General features: G+C 43.4%; 1 protein-coding gene across 1 annotated transcript in view; it reads right to left on the bottom strand.

Annotated features, from left to right (window-relative positions):
• LRRK2 (leucine rich repeat kinase 2) overlaps positions 1-18,991 on the bottom strand; it is a 2,096,839-nt gene that overhangs the window by 717,149 nt on the left and 1,360,699 nt on the right. Inside the window, exon 37 of the mRNA XM_086967213.1 lies at positions 4,743-4,934. Within this exon, the coding sequence (XP_086823339.1) occupies positions 4,743-4,934 (192 nt within the window). The remainder of the gene's footprint in view (positions 1-4,742; positions 4,935-18,991) is intronic.

Consider the following 18,991-nt stretch of genomic DNA (forward strand, 5'->3'; position numbering starts at 1 on the left):
AGTTCTCCCTTTTATTTATTTATTTCTATATATATATATTTTTTTTCTCCCCATTTTACATATCTCTATCCCTTGTGTTTTTTTTTCCCAGTGTAGCTATATTGTAATCTAGTTAATCCACTTAAGTAACTTATAATACTGTTGTGGAATAAGGAAGAGGGTAAAAACACAAACGGAAGTGTAGCCTCCAGAGTTAACCCATAGATGACATCATGTATCAAGGGGCCGTTTGAGAAAACTCACTAATTGAAACTAGAAGTTAATCCGCTTCGAGAGGAGTTTTGATGTTATACATTTTATTATTGAACATTATCTTCAAGAAAGCGGGAAATCACATCTGCACTGTGACTCCAAGAGCCCCGAACTTCTCCATTCGTTGTCCAAGCTCCCATTGTCTTTCCAGTGTAGGCTTTGACAGGTCTGACCTTACTACGAAAGAGAAGTCGGGGGCCTTCAATGTCTTAGCTTTTAATGCCAGGTTGAGGATCTTCTCCTTTATTGCTTATGTTAAAAAGTTTACAAGAATCTTTCTGGGCTTGGTCCTCCCTGGATTGACAAGGACTTGGGTTTGCCAAATGTACAGATTACATGGTTTGCCCAGAGATTGTTAAAGTTTCAGCAGTTGCTGGCATTGTGGATTTCCAAGCTCCTCCTCACCTCATGATTGTGCACTGTGGTGGCAATGACCTACGCACATTAACTGGGGTAGGGCTGGAAATCCTAATGAAAGAAACCTTTGCAAAACCTTTGCTTTACTGATGTTGCTTTTCCCTCACGCTCTCTTGGTGTACTCTAGTAAATGCCAAAGACAGAAATGAAAGTGGTCAAATCAGTTCTGTCCATAGATTGACAAAGCCAGTTAACATGTTAATAAAACTGTTTCTGCATTCCTCAGAGACCATCGCATGTGCAGCATCTATAACAACAATCTGCGTTTTGACATGCATGGCATTTCGAAATAATGGAGTATACAGATGAAGGCAACAGGGTTTTCTAAGTAACCTAAAACTCTGTATCTGGTCTTATGTGTAGCAGCCATATGCACAAAACCAACGCAACTGTTCTTGCCAGAGCCACCCTAGTAAACAAAATATTGTGATTTTTTTCTATAGGTTTTTTTTTCTTTAGTTTTTGGGGATCTTTGCGACAATGTTACGATCCCTATGGACACGTAGTGAAAAGGGAAATCAAAAGCAGACATTCAATGGCCACCTGCACATCCAAAAATATTATGTAAAAAATCCATTCTGAACATTGCCCTAAACACATTACTATATATCATATTTTTGTACTGTTTCTTTAAAAACCATCTTCCAGACCAATTTTCTATTTTTGCGGTTATTCAGGATGTAGCAATGACGCTGTTAACCGCGACGATTGCGCCTTTCCCATAAAGTGAAAACACATATATGCACACACATTACAGTATTCTACACACTAGAGGTTTGTTACTGTACACTTCAAAGACATATTTTTCTAGTGGATTTCTAAAACAACCACCCCTAAAACCTATTTTCTGTTTTTGCAGTGAGGCTGGAGATCATCCCCACGGGTACGTCACGAAAGTGGAAAGCTACAGGAGGAATTGAATAGCCACCACCACATTAAAAAATTATAACTATATAATTAATTTTAACCATCACAGTAGATAACTCACTATATGAATAACTTTATAAAAACATTTATCAGAATCTCATTATCACTACAACAATGCGTATTTATGATTCACTGATATATTTTTTAAATATTCCCACCAATATTCACAACAAGGTCAGCATTCGCGATGTCCCTGCCACGGTACACCCGGGATCACAGCGTCAGTGTGAATATCACGTGTGATTCAAATAATAGATTTTGGAAGCATAACTTGTGTCACTAATACCTCCATTTCTCAACCATAGTGTCTTAGCATCTCCACCCTGACCCCTTATGTGGGATTTCGTACAAATTTTCAGTCATGGGAAACGTTCCCGATAGATAAAATGGCAGCCGTAACTTACTGTTCAGGTTGTGTCCAGCCAATCAGAGCATTTCCACTGTTGCTTGCATTCGTGATTCTTCACGAAACCACCACGAAATATCGCTGCCAGAGGTATCACTATAATTTTAAACCTAAATTTCTCAAAAACTGAACGGGGACGCTCCAGCAACCGGGGCATACGGGTGAGAGAGCCTTGCCCAGTGGGTCTGACGGACTCCATTCCCCAGGCTCCTCTGCTCCTTTCATCATCGCCAGCAGCGACCGGAGGCGCTTATAATCAACGCTGGGCTCGCGCAGCGCGGGGCGCTGCAGCAACCGGGCCACACAGGGGAGAGAGCCGTGCACAGCAGGTCCGACGGACTAAACTGCCAACCTGAAAGTCCAATGATGACCAGTTCCATGACACCCGTCCTGCTCCTTGTGGAGACAACAATCCCATCACATGTACTTGAGAAAATAACTCTTCACCATTACAAACCTGGCCCCTGTATCCGGCCAGCACTCCATTGTGGTCAGCCTGAACGTTTGACTTTCTCCCTTTCAGCATGTCTACATAACCATGAGTGGCCCTTTGTGCCTTTTTTTACACAATTTTCATCTAAAACTTTAAAAACTCATATCTTCTTTTCTACTCATTTAATTTTTGTCATATAGGTGTCATTTTATTTATTAAATTTCACTAATTTTTCCCAATATTTGGGATTTTTCTTGTGTTGTGTTTTCACTTTATTACTGGCTGAGTGCTGCATAAATACTTTACACCTTGCCTCTAAGTTAATCCTAACTGCTTTGTGCCAAGCTACCAGAGGGTTAAGAACAGGTTAATTTTGTGACTTTTGTGGTTCACTCTGACAAGGATCGTGTTTAATTTTTGAGTGGGGCTTCCACCCCACCTCAAAAATCCAATTTCTTACAGAAGGGAAGGTCAGTGCGGAATCTGCAGGTAGACAGGGTATCCACCCATCACATTTGTGAAGACTTGTGGTGGCAAACTCAACCCAAAGAGAAGTGGAATACATTGGTAATGTGTAGGAAGCACTACAGAACACAACTTTGTTTTGGTGGGCAAGTGGGGTCAGAATATGAATAAACACATCTTGCAGGTCTATCATCTCCTTCCAGTCTTTCACTTCCAATGCCAGTAATACCCGAGGTATGGACAGCATCTTGAACTTGTCCTTTCTTAGTAATCAATACAGGCATCTGAGGTTGAGGATAAAACAAAGACCACCATACATCTTGGCAATCAGGAAATATAGAGAATAGCATCCCAGTCCTCTTTCTTGCTCTGATACTTTCTCCACTGACACTTTCTACAACAGGATTGCCATTTCCTGCTACAGGATCATTTGATCTTCTAAGGAATTGCAGGAGATGGGTGGCAACAGGGCAGGTGCTGGTGGAAGGATAGGGAATACCACTTGTCTACTATATGAAGGACCTAATGGTCAGACATGATGGCCTTCGAAGCCAGAAGAAAAAGGAGTAGCCTTCCTCCCACTGGCAAAACATGCTCCTTCATAAACGGATTACTACTACTTCCCTGGTTGTGCTGAGAAAGATGAAGAGTAAGAAGGCAGTTGCAGTTGTCTGGCTCCCCCTTTGCCACCTCCTCTGTATTGACTCATAAAGGGATGTTGTTGTTGCTATTCTGATTGCTGCTTTTGCTTGGGAAAGCCTCTTGCAAAAGATTGGGCCTTTCTGAAAAGTCGTAATGACATAGAGGATTGATTAGCTAAAGAACTAACTGGTACTCTCCTACTTTCTAATGAAGCATCTGCTCTGTTTCCAAAATGGTGTTCTCATCAATTAGAATTTCCATTAAACTACTTTGAACATCTGAGAAGAACCCCATAAACAGGAGCCAGGCATGTCACCTCAGAGTCACTGAGGCACCCATGTCTCTAGCCGCAGTCAGTGGCTTCCAAACAAGTTGCAATTCTATGTCTTGATTTGTCATGTCCATTCGTTACCACTTCCATAAAATGGTCTTCGAAATGGTCTAGTAAACTGGTTGCAACCTAGAATGGCCATGTGTTGGACTGCATAAGTGTATTGAGCCAGAAGACATGCTGGATTATTTGACCGGAGGGCTAGACTTCTGTGGAAAGAGCTCTTTTACTCCATCAGGTAGGTGTATCAGAAAGACGCCTGGATTAACCATTGAGGTAGAAGAACTTCCTACTATCAAACTTTCAGGTGATGGGTACTGCACTGATGAACTTTGATGCTAGCCTCTGGTGGGAAGAAAGGTGTACCATGATTAAAGACTTCACATAAATCAAGGACAGCCAAGAGATTCTGTGTACTGGAAGCAGCTAAATTATAAACCTACATAGTAATTCTAGGTCTATGGTGGCTTCATGCAATATTTCAGATTTTACCTGGCATGTATGTATGAACAGGTGATGACATTGCTACACAGTTGTCTGGAGATTCACTATTTAGTTCGTTTGTTCATCAGTTGGAGGAAGCTACTCTGTGTGTAGGGTGTCCTACAGATAGACGACCATCTCAGATGTTACCATTGTTTATCATCGAGCCAAAAAATACATTGTGAGTCATTGCATCTAAGTAGGTACAAAAAGGGTAAAGGCAGCCAAATGAAATAGATGGACACAAACAGGAAAAACTCATAATTCAATGTAACAAATGTTTTCATTATTTCTGCACTACTCTGCTAATTCTCACATAAAAGAGTAAAATAAGTATGCACAACATAAGGTGCTCTTGTACATACAGTATCGAGTAGAATAAATACCTTGTTCAGCTGTCGTTAGTAAATCATCAAGTAAAATTTGTTTATGTTCTTGACCGTCTTCAAAGCTATATAAAACCCACTTTTTCAACAGTGTTTCGCCTTCGCCACATACATCAGTTTCCAAGAGGCCTGGGAACCATTCTTCCATAAGAGAGTCAATATGATCGACTATTTGTCCCAATAAAATACAACCTATCAAACAAAAAAGAAGAAAGAAAACTGAATGCAACATTGTCATTATTTTAAGTGTTTACATTTTTAATTCACATCCTATAAACAAACATGATTCCATTAGCTTCACACAATAACTGGAATCTTTCCCACAGGCACTTAAAAATTCACCTACCTTCAAGTGCTAACCCTTGCCCTGTACCTTGCAGTAACCCAGAGTCATTTTTAATCTGTCATAACTAGAAGAGAAACAGGTATATACTTTCAAGACAGTCTGCCATCATAAGGGTGCAATAGAGCACATAACATCACGAGCCAATCTAAGAAGATGGCATTCTATTCAGAATTTTCACTGCAGTGCCTCAAGATCTTTTTGAGTGTACTACCAAATACTTCAGTAATGGGACTTAGAATGGTGACCATAAGATTGTAATCATTCTTGCTCAAATAAATTGCTAAATAAACACATTTCACAACCTTTTCATTCTTATTGTCAACTGGAATGATACTGAGAATATATTTCTGTGTGATTTTATAATTATATTCTCCCTGTTGACTTCTCAGTTGGTCAACATTTTAAACCTGTTATTTTGTAATTGGTGCACAATTCCTAACCATGCAGAAGAATGTTTAACCAATATATACAAATCTTCTCTGTATATTAGACGTATTAATTGCCATTTTGTGCATTTCCATTTGTGCCAAATATGTCTTTTGTAGGCAGTTAAATTATAACCTTCTTAGAAACCTTTCTGGCATGCTCAAATGAAATAAATGTGTGTTCTTCACTAATCAGTGTCAGAACACATCTTCTATTTACACTTGCCTAGGAAGGCAGGGCATTTCCACTCACACAGGATGTTCCTCATTAAGGGCCATATGTATCAAGGTACCAATTTGCGATTCTGAAATAGCGATTTTTAAGAAATCGCTATTTCAGAATCGCAAATTGGTATGTATCAAGAAAATCTAATTTTTTTAGCGATTTCCTAATATTCCTTAATTGCGAACTCGCAATTAAGGAATACCTTCCCATTCATTTCTATGTGCCAGGAGGCCCATAGGAAGGAAAGGGAAATTTGCGATTCACAATTTGCTAATTGCAAATTGAGAAGAATTTCAAGGGTGCAGGGGTGTCTCAAAAACACCCTGCTGCACCCCTGAAAATGACATGTGTGCGCATATGGCGCACATACATGCCCTAAGGGCATGTATGAGCGTCACATAGCACCATTGGATTTTCAAAAAAATGCTTTTTTAAAAGAATTCGCAAGTTACCACCAACTAGAAGTTGGTGGTAATTTGCGATTCTTTAAGGGCATTTTGGACTTTTTTTTCATTGATACATTGCATTTAAGGAATCGCAAAATGGTATGATTCCTTAAATTCAATCGCAAAATAAGGAATGGCAAATTTTGTGATTCCTTATTTTGCACCCAAATTGTTTGATGCATACCATTTTGCAAAATGGGTTCACAAACGCCAAATTTCTGCGAATTTCGGCGTTTGCGAACCCATTTGGCCTTGATACATATGGCCCTAAGTGATGAATAGACTATCCTCATCAACATATCTAGTATAACGTATGCTTGAACATCCCCGGACTCTGTTAAATTTCCTCCATGAGGTATTCAAATACATACTTAAAAGTTGGGCTCCTCAATAGTATGTGAAGTATATTGCAATGAAATTCTGTCATTTCCAGCATATAGCAGAATTTGGGAGGCAGGCCCTTAACAGTCTTTCAGGTGGCACATATCAATTTTACAAAATGGTAAACTGTCTCTCTGATACCTTTATGGTTCGCCAGTATTCTAACCGAGTACACATCAGAGAGTATGAACAGGCCCACCATTCCTTCCCAGCTCCACTTACGCACTATGTAACCAACCCAACAAGGTAAACTCATTGTCTTGGGTGGAGGGCTATTTATTAGTTTCCACATTTTACTTTATTGTTTTGTATGATGTAAGAAAAGGGTTATTAGTTGGAGAGGATATAATTACTTCCCGAGTAATAAGTCCCAAAATTTTGTTAGGTCCAATAAGTCAGCCTGGGCTCAATCCATGGAAGAAATGGCACAAAGAAGACATGCTTAACTTAAGTGAAAGTGTAAAAACAATTTAAAAAGTCAAAAACAACACAATACAAATTTGACAACCGATTTCCAATAATAGAGAAAAAAAGTTACAAAAATGATACTAAAATAATTAAAATACATTAATGGGACCCAGAGAATAATTTTTAACGTTCTAAGGCAAAAAAATGCAAAGAATAAGTAAAGCATCAATCAGAAGTCATTGTTCCTGGTTCATCGGGACCTAAGCATGAGTTTACTTTCTAACTTAGTCGCTGAACCAGAAGTCAAAATCCCCAAAGAAGCAAGATGCAGGCTGCATCAGGTGAAGACAGGGTCACACTAAAGCCGTTTTGGTAGGAAAAGCTCTAAATGGGAACATTTGAAATTCACACCCGCTGAAGTCCCTACATTACTTGGATGCTTTTTACATCTTTGCCCAGTCAATATTTGGACTGAAGTCTCTTTTTTGAAGTTCAAAATCCCCTGGAGAGACATTCTTGCTAGCTTTATCAAATTAAGACCTCTCGAAATCTGCCCCCTTAGTGGTGAGGTCCTATTGACATTTCAAAGGTTTTGAAAGTCCAAAAATGTTTTAAGTCTCAACTATCCAGATGATATTGGACCAGTTCTTCTTAGTCTCTTCTATGGCTCCCTAGGCCTCAAAGACATCACTTATGGGCCAGGACTCACTCCAGCAAGGGCTAACAGTTGGGTCTCACCCACATCCATTTGCAACTGGTCAGTTGGGTACTCTAGAAAAAAAGCTTTTAGTGTCCCTATAGCCACACATGAAGTCTGCCGAATAGCCCTTAAAGTCCATTTCTAAGTCCTGGGTACAGGTGGGAGCAGGTCCAGCCCTTCAGATGTCAATACAGATCACAGCCACCAGGTTATGTCTGCTTCTATTCTTCCTCATGCACAGATGGGTTCTAATGAACTGTATGTGAAGTATCACTTTTGTAGGATTCATTAGACAGTGGTTGGAGGGGACTTCTGGACACTCCCTTACCAATGGGTACAAAGTTCCTAAGGGAAACCCTTCCCAGTTATGCAGCACATTCTGTTTGCCTTACTGCAACCTATCCAACAGTGAACTTTTCTGAGTTAAATCCAACATGGCAAAACCCTTCTGGACTTAGAGGTGGCTACCCTTGGAGGAGGGATGCGTCTAGTTAAATGGCCAGTGCCCTCCTCCTCAATCATGCCAAACTGGTTCTGGGGCATTCTTGCATGCTAGTGGCTTCCCACACCACTGCACTGGTGCCAGTCTGGTTACATTTGGCCCAGGGATCAAATGATGTCTCTTTCTTGGTCTCCCTTTACCTGGTGGGCTAGATGGCTCACAGGAGACCTCAGGATTGAAGAGGAATTAATTCCCAAATCTAAAACGCGCCACAGGGCGTGTTGCACATGTTACCACCATAGGGACATTAACCAAGATTTTTGGAATGGCAGAGAATACCTATCTTGAAGGAACCCCAATAGATCCTAAGGAGCTACGTGAATGTCCAACGGACCACCTGCCTTCTAGGCATTGCCAATACCACCATCTCTAATGGGCATAGAAAAGGGGTCCCCCTTAAAATCAGCCCCAAATTGATAGAGTTGGCAAAAAAAGGAAGGAGGACCCAACTCACAAGGCCTCCTTTTTGGGGAAGAATTTATACGAGATATATCCAAATATGTCGGAGAATTCAGCTCAATTCAAAAATCTCAGAGGGACATTAAAAAGGTGTTTCAAAACAGAATTATTTGTAAGGTCAGGAGAATGCGGGTTCAGTTCCCCGGCCATGGGAAAACAACTTCAAGACCCTTCCTGGGATGTGGACCTGGGTTTTCCCAATCAACCTTCTCTGCCCATCAATCGTTCTATCCACGGAAGACCCTTCCGGAGTGAAAGAAGACAGAGAGGATTCTCCACATGTAGGAATCTCTAAATACCCTGAAGGAGTTACCCTTGAGATTCCTAACGAGGATCCTGGGTCTCCTTTCCACAACAATATAAGCCATTTTTCTGGACCCTTTGCATTACAGGGCCCTTCAGAGACTCAAAACGAAGACTCTGAGAACAACACAATCCTACTCACAAATGACATCCTTAGACCAGGAGTCAAGAAGGGAACTGTTATGGTGGCTAAAGAATGTGGTAACCTGGAATGGCAGAGCCATCTTTGAGGAGGCACCACAGTTGATAATAGAATCAGATGTGGGTTTAAATTGATGGGGTGAGAGATGTGGCAACTCATCAACAGGGGGTCACTGGACACATCATGACAAGGAACTGCAATCAACTGCTTAGAATTACTAGCAGGCCATTTACAGTTCAGTACTTAACCCAGAATTCAATGAAATGCAGTATAATGCTGCGCATGGGCAAGGTGTCAGCAGTGAGATACTTCAACAAGATGGGGGGGACCACATTCTTAGGTCTTACGGTGATAGCAAAAGGCTTCTGGGCTATTGCTTGAACAAAGGACTCTTAGGTATAGCGGAACACATTCCTGGTCTAAACAAGGGCGTGGCGGACTGGTTCACCAGGAATTTCAAGGACTCCAGCAACTGGAAACTAGACAGAGGACTATTCATGCCCATCCAAGCCAAAGGGGGTCCCTGTTGGACAGATCTTTTCACAGACAGGTTGAACACACAGTTGAAGGATTTCTTCAGCTGGAAGCCGGACCCTCAAGCAGCAGGGGTGGATGCCTTCCTCCAAGACTGAGAGGATTTAAGGCCATATGCTTTCCCTCCGTTTGTCATGCATCCACGGCTTCTCCTACATGCACATAGGTCAACAGAGCATGATAGTAGTAGCCCGCTTTGCGGTATCAAGTATGGTTCCCAGTTATCCTGGAGATGACCATAGACTTTCCAGTCCTAATACCAACTTTCAGGGATGTACTCTTGGGGCTAGAAGGAAAATCATTCCCCCTCAGAGATCAGCGACTTCTGGTTTCTGGCGGCCTGAAAGATTTCAGGTGACAATGGCAAATCCCACGGCTTTTGCAAGATACTTTTCGACTCATATCTGAATCATGGGCATCAGGAACAAGGAAGGCGTATCGACTGGCATGGAACAAATGGGTTCGCTGGTGTCTTCAATGACACTAAGATCCCATTTCAACTGATCTAGTTCATGTCGTAAACTTCCTATCAGAACTGTTGGCATCCGGCTTAAGTTACAGAACAGTAAACGTCTATAGATCAGCCATAGTTGCAGGACATTCCTTGGTTGATGGTGTCTCAGTGGGTCAAAACCTCTTGACAAAGAAAATCATGAGAAGTATGCGGGTCCTAACCCCTCCAACTGCAAAATACACTGCCTTATGGGATGCCAGAAACATTTTACAAGTTATATCTTCATGCGGTAACAATGTAAACTTCTCTCTTGAACGGGTTTCCTATAAACTTACAGTCTTACTATGCCTGGTATCATTTAGACAAACCTCAGATGTTAAAGCTTTAGATGTCACTAGCAGGACCTACCAACCTGAGGGACTTTGTTTTTATCTAAAAAAAGACCAAAACTATGTCATCCTCTATCTTCTACCCTTTCTTTACAATGAATGAAGGACTGTGTGTTGTGAAATGCCTAAAGGAGGATGAAAATAGAACTGAAAGCTTGAGAAGAGATGTAATTCAACTTTTGATTTCAGACAGACCTCCACATAAAGCAGTTTCATCTCCTATGCTTGTGAGATGGGTTAAAGAGGTTATGAGTGAGAGTGGCGTGGATGTTTTTCTCTTCGGTGCACACTCTCTTAGAGGCGCATCAGCTTTCAAGGCTTTTATTTTAGGTGGAGGGCTCCAAGATATTCTTAGAGCCGCAGACTGGTTGAATGAAGGTATGTTTAAAAACTGCTATTTTAGACCAATTACAAAGATGATTGACAATGTACTTAATACACTTGAAACTTGCATAATGTTAGTCTCTGTGTCATGCCATAAAATCTAGATTTTTCGAAGCCTGGTGGGCAGAAAATCGGGAGTTTATTAAAGACAGGGAAGCTAAGATTATCCCTCCACTTATTAACCCACCCTAAGGGTTATATATTATTGACCTATTATGTCTTTTCTTTTCCAGAATAAGATGTCTCCAAATTGGTCTGACAGGACTGGATCATTCCACATCAAAGTTGATGTTTTATTTAATGGAGTTTACTTGTTCGCAGCACTTGGAAAGAAGGAAGATGGGTGCAGGTTGATGGACTATATACTATGTTAGAATGCTGTTTGAAGTTCTCTATTCTCTTTAACTGTTACTGCTGAGCTGTGGCAATAAAGGAGATTTGCATAATTGTAGCCTCTGTCTTTAATAAAATCCAGATTTTCTGCCCACCAGGCTATGAAAAATCTAAATTTCCAGCTACAAAGACAATATTGTATCCTGCCTCCTACCAAGCTGGCGTTGGACGTGGGAAGACAAATCAAAGAAGTAGTAGGTACATGCATCATTGTAGTAATTTGCGATTCCTTAATTGCGATTTTTAAGGAATCGCAATTAAGAAATCGCAAATGCCTATGCATGTAGAAATCGCTGAAAAATTTGCGATTTCTAAACATTCCTTAATTGGGACTCCCAAATTGCGAGTCGCAATGAAGGAATCCCTCCCCCTTCATTCCTATGGGCCTGGAGGTCCATAGGAATGAATGGGAAGACATTCTCATTTTGCGAATCGCAATTAGCGATTCGCAAATGGAGAATGCGATTTCAAGGGTGCAGGGGTGTCCAAAGGACACCCTGTTGCACCCCTAAAATTGATAAGTGCACCCATGTTATGCACACACATGCCCTAGGGGCATGTGTGCGCGTAACATGGGACTTTAAAAAATGCACTTTGATGCTTTTTTCAAGAAAAACGCAATTTACCATCACCTTAGAAGTCCTGGTAAATTGCGATTCTTATTTGCAAAATCGCAAATCTTTTTACTTTCTTGCATTGCATTTAAGGAATCGCTAATTTTGCGATTTCTTAAATTGCGAGGGGCTTCTTGTTTCATGCATTCCAAAAGCAATTTTCGCGATCGCAAACGGCCGATTTTTGCGATTCGCCCCGTTTGCGATCGCAAAATGCTTTGATGCATGTGCCTGTATGAGACCCACTGCAGGAGGAGAGGAGGGTTTGGAAGAATGCAATCCAGGCTGGAGTCCACAGCATGGCTGTCACTACACCATCTACTCAAAGAATGGAGCTGGGTCAAGACCATTTCTGAATCGCTTTAGTGTCAAGTCAGTCTTTTCTCTGAATATTCTAAATCCAACAATGGAAAGGTGGACATTCTCTGAAAACCCGGCTAACGTCATCCAGGTTTCTAGGCACTATTCTAGTACCAACAGCATGATCTATGTAGTTGGTTGTGTCCAGACCTGCACGCAACACATACTCTGCTGCATTCTGTCCATCTTGGACCATGCCACCCAGCCATTTGCAAACCAGTCTCAGCCCTGCTCCAACAGGAACAGACTGGTCTGCATATGGCTGGATTAAAACGGAGGTGGCATTCTGTGCAAACGACTGGGATGTGGGCGGAGTAACTACCAGTGTCTGAGATTAATTCAAGAGAGATAGACAGATAGATGGATAGATAGATAGATAGATAGATAGATAGATAGATAGATAGATAGATAGATAGATAGATAGATAGATAGATAGACAGACAGACAGATTAGCAATGCAAACAGATCAATAGGGTGGCAAACATACATAGACATATAGATGGATAATATAGTAGTTAAATGTCTATATAAGCACGATATAGAAGAAGACTGGAAGCAATCTAGAAACCCATACAACTGTGTGCCCCCCTTCCCCTGGAATATATTGCAAGGTCCCAGGGGATAGGTCCCTGGTGCCAAAAATGGACCAGCAAGGGGGGCTTTGTACCCCTCCCCCTGAACAATGTGCTGGACGGACCCCGGGGGATGGGGTCCCCAGGGACAAAAGCAGCCAGGGAAGGGGGCTCAAGGGCCAGCTGCCTTTATAGATATAGATAGATAGATAGATAGATAGATAGATAGATAGATAGATAGATAGATAGATAGATAGATAGATAGATAGATAGATAGATAGATAGATATGGCACAGTGGGAAGGGTTGCCAACCCCCCACACTGCACACAGCCAAAGATTGTGCACGGTGTGGGGTTGGCTGCAGAGCTGGACACAAGCCAGGCCCAGTGGCCAACCCCTTGCCACACACTGCCAAAGGTTGGATTAACATAGTAATGAAATATTACTTTACGTTAACAAATGTTTTGAAATTCACTGAAAAAAAACCAAAAGTTACAGGGACGTTATAGTTAGGATATAGCATTAAAAATAATAAAAATTCACAGGAAAAACAAAGGTTATGGGCCTGTTACAGTTCATTTTCACATTTTACACACACATAACCATACAAAATTCAGTAGTTATAGCTATAGTTATCTCAAGTAACTATAATTTGTGCTCTTAAGGTAACTATAACCCACTACCTCACCATGCGCTGCTAATTACCACATATATTACATCATTCATGGCATCTTCTATGACTTGATTGACAATAACTGCAATATTTGCTGTAAAATAATTGATGAGAAAACTGCATGGCGGGGGCACGAGTTATAGTTACCTTAGGGTGTGGAAAATATGAACCTAACTATAACATCACTGTAAGAAATGCGTTACTTACCTGTAACTGCAGTTATCCAGTATTGGTGTCTTTCATAGATTCACATGCCTGAATCATTCCCCGTCGTCGAGACGGGAGTCTCCGGTACATAGAAAAGTAATGTTCTATAGACATATATAGATTAACATAGGCCTAAGGGCCTCACCTTAGTAGCCTATCTATGTCCTTTTGTAAAAAGGACCAAACTCCAGAAGGTAGCCAATCAGCTATCACCTCCCTCCAGAACCTTCCTGTCAGGAGCCTCAGTCTCTCAGATTTTCGTACGCACCAAGCTAGGTAGGCGTAATACTGTTAGAGAAATAAGTGAGTCCTTCCAGGGGAGGCGGGAGGGTTGCATGTGAATCTATGAAAGACACCAATACTGGATAACTGCAGTTACAGGTAAGTAACGCATTTCTTATCCAGTATTATGGGTGTCTTTCATAGATTCACATGCCTGAATCAGAGTAGTAAGCAATACATTATGCACATTTCTGATGGAACAGCATATACCAGTCTTTAGATAATACATATCATGCGACTATGAGCCATCAATAAATAACAAGAAATAAGTAAATAAATGTGTATACCAGCGAAGGATGGCGGGAAGGAGGAAGGCTCACCTCATTGGAATAGATGGCGAAGCACAGCCTGGCCCACTGCTGCATCCTGCATCAGTTCCGTATCCAGGCAATAGTGCCTGGTGAAGGTATGCGGCGACTTCCACGTCGCCGCTCTGCAAATGTCCAGTATTGGCACCCCAGCGAACAGTGCAGCCGATGTGGACACAGCTCTTGTAGAATGAGCTCTTACTTTTGAGTGCAATGGCCGTCCGGCTCTGTCGTGGCAAAAGGCAATTGCCGAAGATATCCATCTTGAAATACTTTGTTTGGAAAGCGGCATGCCTTTCCTTGGCCTACTAAAAGCGATGAATAGCTGATTTATTTTCCTGAACTGTTTTGTCTTGTCAATGTAAAATTTAAGACACCTTTTCAGGTCCAAAGAGTGCAGAGTTCTTTCAGCTGCAGTGCTGGGATTTGGGAAGAATGATCGGAGGACTACAGGCTCATTTAAATGGAAGTCCGATGGGACCTTAGGAATAAACCGAGGATTAGTTCTTAAAACCACTCTGTCTTCCTTAAACTGCATGAAGGGATCTTGCATGGAAAGAGCCTGTAGTTCACTGACCCTTCTTGCTGAGGTCAGTGCCAGTAGCAGGGCTGTTTTCCAAGAGATGTATTTGACGTCAGCCCTGTGGATGGGTTCGAAAGGGTGTTTGATCAATTGGTTGAGGACCACATTGAGATGCCATGTTGGTGGAACCCTCCGTGGCCGAGGAAAGGATCTGTAGAGTCCTTTAAGGAACTGTTTTATTAACCTGTGTGACCAGAGAGAGGGCCCTTTTGAAGTTCTTGTATACTGTGAAATCGCCGCCAAATGAACTCTGATGGAGGCGTGTGCAAGGCCCGACTGTGCCAGGTGTAGCAGGTATGGTAGTAGTTGCTCCAGAGTAGCCTGAAAGAGGTGTAGACCTTTGTCCTTACACCAGATGCAAAAGCGTTTCTACTTTAAGGAATAGGTTTTGTTTGTGCTCTCCGCTCTTGCCTTCGCGAGGACATCTTTGCACTCCTGCGGGATGTCTAGCTGGCAGAACTCTTGGTACTCAGGAGCCAAGCCGATAACCTGAGTGATTTCAGATTCGGGTGCTGTACTTGGCCGTTGGACATCGTGAGCAGGGATGGATGTTGACACAGACGGATCGGCGGCTGAACTGAGAGGCGATGGAGGTCCGTGAACCAATGCTGCCTCGGCCAGAACGGGGCATTCAGAATCAGAGTGCAGTGCTCTGTCTTCATCTTCCTGAGGACTCTTGGTATCAGTGGGAATGGCGGAAAGGCGTATGCAAACACGTTGCGCCAAGCGATGGAAAATGCCTTTCCGAGGGACCTTAACTGGGGATGCCAACTTGCGAAGTTGCGGCATTTGGCGTTCTCCCTGGTGGCAAAAAGGTCGATCTGTGGTGTTCCCCATTCTGAAAAGATGTGATCTAGCACCTCTTGGTCGAGCTACCATTCGTGGGACATAGATCTCTGTCTGCTTAGAGCATATGCTATGACGTTGTCCTTGCCTGGAACATACTCCGCTTTTAACGTGATACTGTGGAGCACAAGCCAGTTCCAAATTTTCTGCGATTCGCGAGATAGTGTGAGCGAACGCGTTCCTTCCTGCTTGTTCAAGTAATGCATCGTCGTAGTGTTGTCGGTCCTGACGAGCACTGGGGAATTCTTGATGCGCGGTAGGAAAGCCTGCAGAGCTAGAAAAACTGCCCTCAGCTCCAGGAGGTTGATATGGAGCTGCGTTTCCTGGTCCGTCCACTTGTCACTGATCTGCAACTCCTGGAGGACAGCTCCCCATCCCTCTAGAGAGGCGTCCATTGTTACCACATGTGGGGCTGCAGGAAGGAGGAACGGTAGCCCTTGTGAGAGGTTCTTGAGCGACCTCCACCAGAGTAAGGCCTTGGTCATTTGCTGAGTTATCACAATGCGATCCTCGAAAAAACCTGTGCTTTGAGTCCATTGCCTGTTCAAGGCCTCCTGCAGTGGGCGCATTCTGAGCCGAGAGTGGGGAATAAGCAGGATACACGAGGACATCATCCCCAAGAGGGACTTGAACGTACGGACCAGTAAAGTTTTCTTCGAGGCCATTGAGGTGGCCAGAGTGATAAGCTTGTGCTTTCTTTCCTGAGATGGAAATGCTTTTGAACATTCCGTATCCAATGTTGCCCCAAGAAAGGTAAGAACTCGGGAGGGCTGTAGAGTAGACTTCTCGTGATTGAGCGTCAGGCCCAGGTGCTGGAAAAGATTGAGACAGGCGCTGGAGGATTTGGCTGCGCCTGGCCATAGATGGCGCTTTCACCAGCCAGTCATCCAGATATGGGAAGACCTGTTGTCCATGCTGTCATAGGAAAGCCGCCACTGGAGAGAGGCACTTGGTGAATATCCGAGGTGCTGACTTGAGACCAAATGGGAGGACACAGAATTGATAGTGTTGACCCGCCACTGCGAATCTGAGGAATTTCCTGTGGCCTTTGTGAATAGGGATGTGGTAATATGCGTCTTGCAGATCTAGAGACGTCATAAAGTCCCCTTCCTCTAGTAGCCCCAAAATCTCCTGGATCGTAACCATGCGGAACGATTGACTCTTCAAGAATGCGTTGAGTGCCCTGAGATCTAAGATGGGCCTCCATTTCTTCCCTTTCTTTTGTATCAGAAAGAAGCGGGAATAAAATCCCTTTCCTCTGTGAGCTGATGGTACTCGCTCTATTGCTCCTTTCTTCAACATAGAAAAGACCTCTTGAAGGAGTAATCATAAATTTCTGTGTTGCATTTTGCGAGGAGGAGTTGTCGGGAGGATTCATTTGAATTCCAATGAATGTCCGAATTGGATCAATTGGAGCACCCATCGATCTGTTGTAATTGATCTCCAATTGTTGAGGAAGTGTGTCAGTTTTTAAAAAAAATTAGATTGTGGACGGACTGGCTGCTGGAGAAGGTCATTGGCGTCCGCCAGATGTTTTCCTTTGGTTTTTCCCCCTGTAGTTGGACTTTCCATACGAGGTCTGGCGACCTTGTTGCTGCTGTCTCTGTTGGTATTGCGACCGGCCCGGATTATAGGAGTATGTGAATTTTTTTGGGTTAGATCCTCTGTAAGAGGATTGACCTCTAGCCCTGCTCCCTCGAAAGGACTGGCTCCTAAACTGTAGTGTGTCAAGCGCCTTTGCCGTGTCAGTATCTTTTTTGATTGTTTGTTCTCTCCAAAGAGGTGTTGGCCAACGTAAGGCATGTCCAGTACCTTAGTTTGCACCTCTTGGCGGAAAGATGTAGCTTTGAGCCACCCCTGCCTTCGCAAGACCGCAGCCCCTGCCAGCTGTCTAAAGCCGGTCATTGCAACATCCATCGCACAATCAATAAGTTCCGATGCTGATGTTTGGCCCTCTTTAAGGAGTGATTGAACCTCCTCTTTCACGGTGTCTGGTAGCTCCACCAGATACGGAGCAATATCCTCCCACAATTGCCTGTTGTAGCGGCCCAGTAGCGCAATGGAATTAGCTACTTTCACAGTCATGGCCGACGTGGTGGAAAAGCGTTTACCAATACTGTCTAGTTTCCTGCCCTCCTTGTCCGGAGGAGCTGACAGTGGAGATGACGGATTTCTAGAATTTTTCTGTGTCGCCTGGGTAACCACAGAATCTGGCTTGGGATGACCCGTAAGGAAGGCTGGCGCTGTTGTTGGTGCCTTATACTTTTTGTCCAGCCGTGGTACCACGACTGAGGCTGGTGTCTGCATCAGCTGTTTTCCCTGCTCCCATATGTGTTCAATGATAGGAATTGATCTGGTTGTTTTCCTAACCGGGTCTTTAAAATCGTACAGGAAACAGTCTGTTTCATGAGATTCCATCGTCATATGGAATCTTTTGGCCGCTCTCTCCACTAAGTTGTGAAATCCGCCAATGTCCACTGGCGGTGAGTCTGAGGTAGTGGGCTCAGATGTGGCAGGAGAAGGAGCTATGTAGTCCTCATCGTCTCTATGGTCAGACTGGTCATCTTGGACCTCTCCATCCTCCGGTTCTTCAACTTCCTCGTCAGAAGGCAGGATATCCTGCACTGGCTCTCTTTCCTGACGGATCACTAATGGTGGTGGTCTAGGCCGTGAAGGTGGCGTCGGTCCAGATGCAGCTGGATTTGTCCCCGCTGATGGAGCAGAGGGCGATTCAGGAAATCGCTGCTTGTTGTCTTGAATCAAGAACTGCAAATCTGAAACTATAGACGCTGGAAGGCATACCATTGGCGTGACTTGCGTCTGGACTTGTGCATGCACAGTCTCTTCTGTAAATTCCACTGCATCCCCCTCATCATCAGTGCTTTGGCACTTCACTATTACGTGTGAAGGACTGGTGGCCTGTTCGTCCAGATCCTCGTCTGAGTCTTCGTCCTGCAGTAGGCGTGTTGGGGGCAACCTTTGCACCCTACTGGGAGACGTTAAGTCTGGTGTTATTGGCTTTTTCTTCGATGGTGGGATCGTAGACGGCTGAATGGCAGCTGTCGACGGAGAAATCAGCTCCGATTGCTTCCATGGTGTCGACGACGATGTTGTCGACGGTGTCGTCGTCGACTGAATATCCATCGTCGTCGTTGGTGCCTTCGGCGGCGGTGCACTCGTCGACGGTGCACTCGTCGACGGTGTCCTCATCATCGTCGATGTCTTCGTCGACGGCACGCTCGTCAACGAGAGTGTCCTCGTCGACGACGTAGGCGACGTTGACGGTTTTGGTTTTGTCGTCGACACTGATC

Source organism: Lissotriton vulgaris, chromosome 1_1, assembly GCF_964263255.1.
Source record: "Lissotriton vulgaris chromosome 1_1, aLisVul1.2, whole genome shotgun sequence".
NCBI classification, from domain to species: Eukaryota; Metazoa; Chordata; class Amphibia; order Caudata; family Salamandridae; genus Lissotriton; species Lissotriton vulgaris.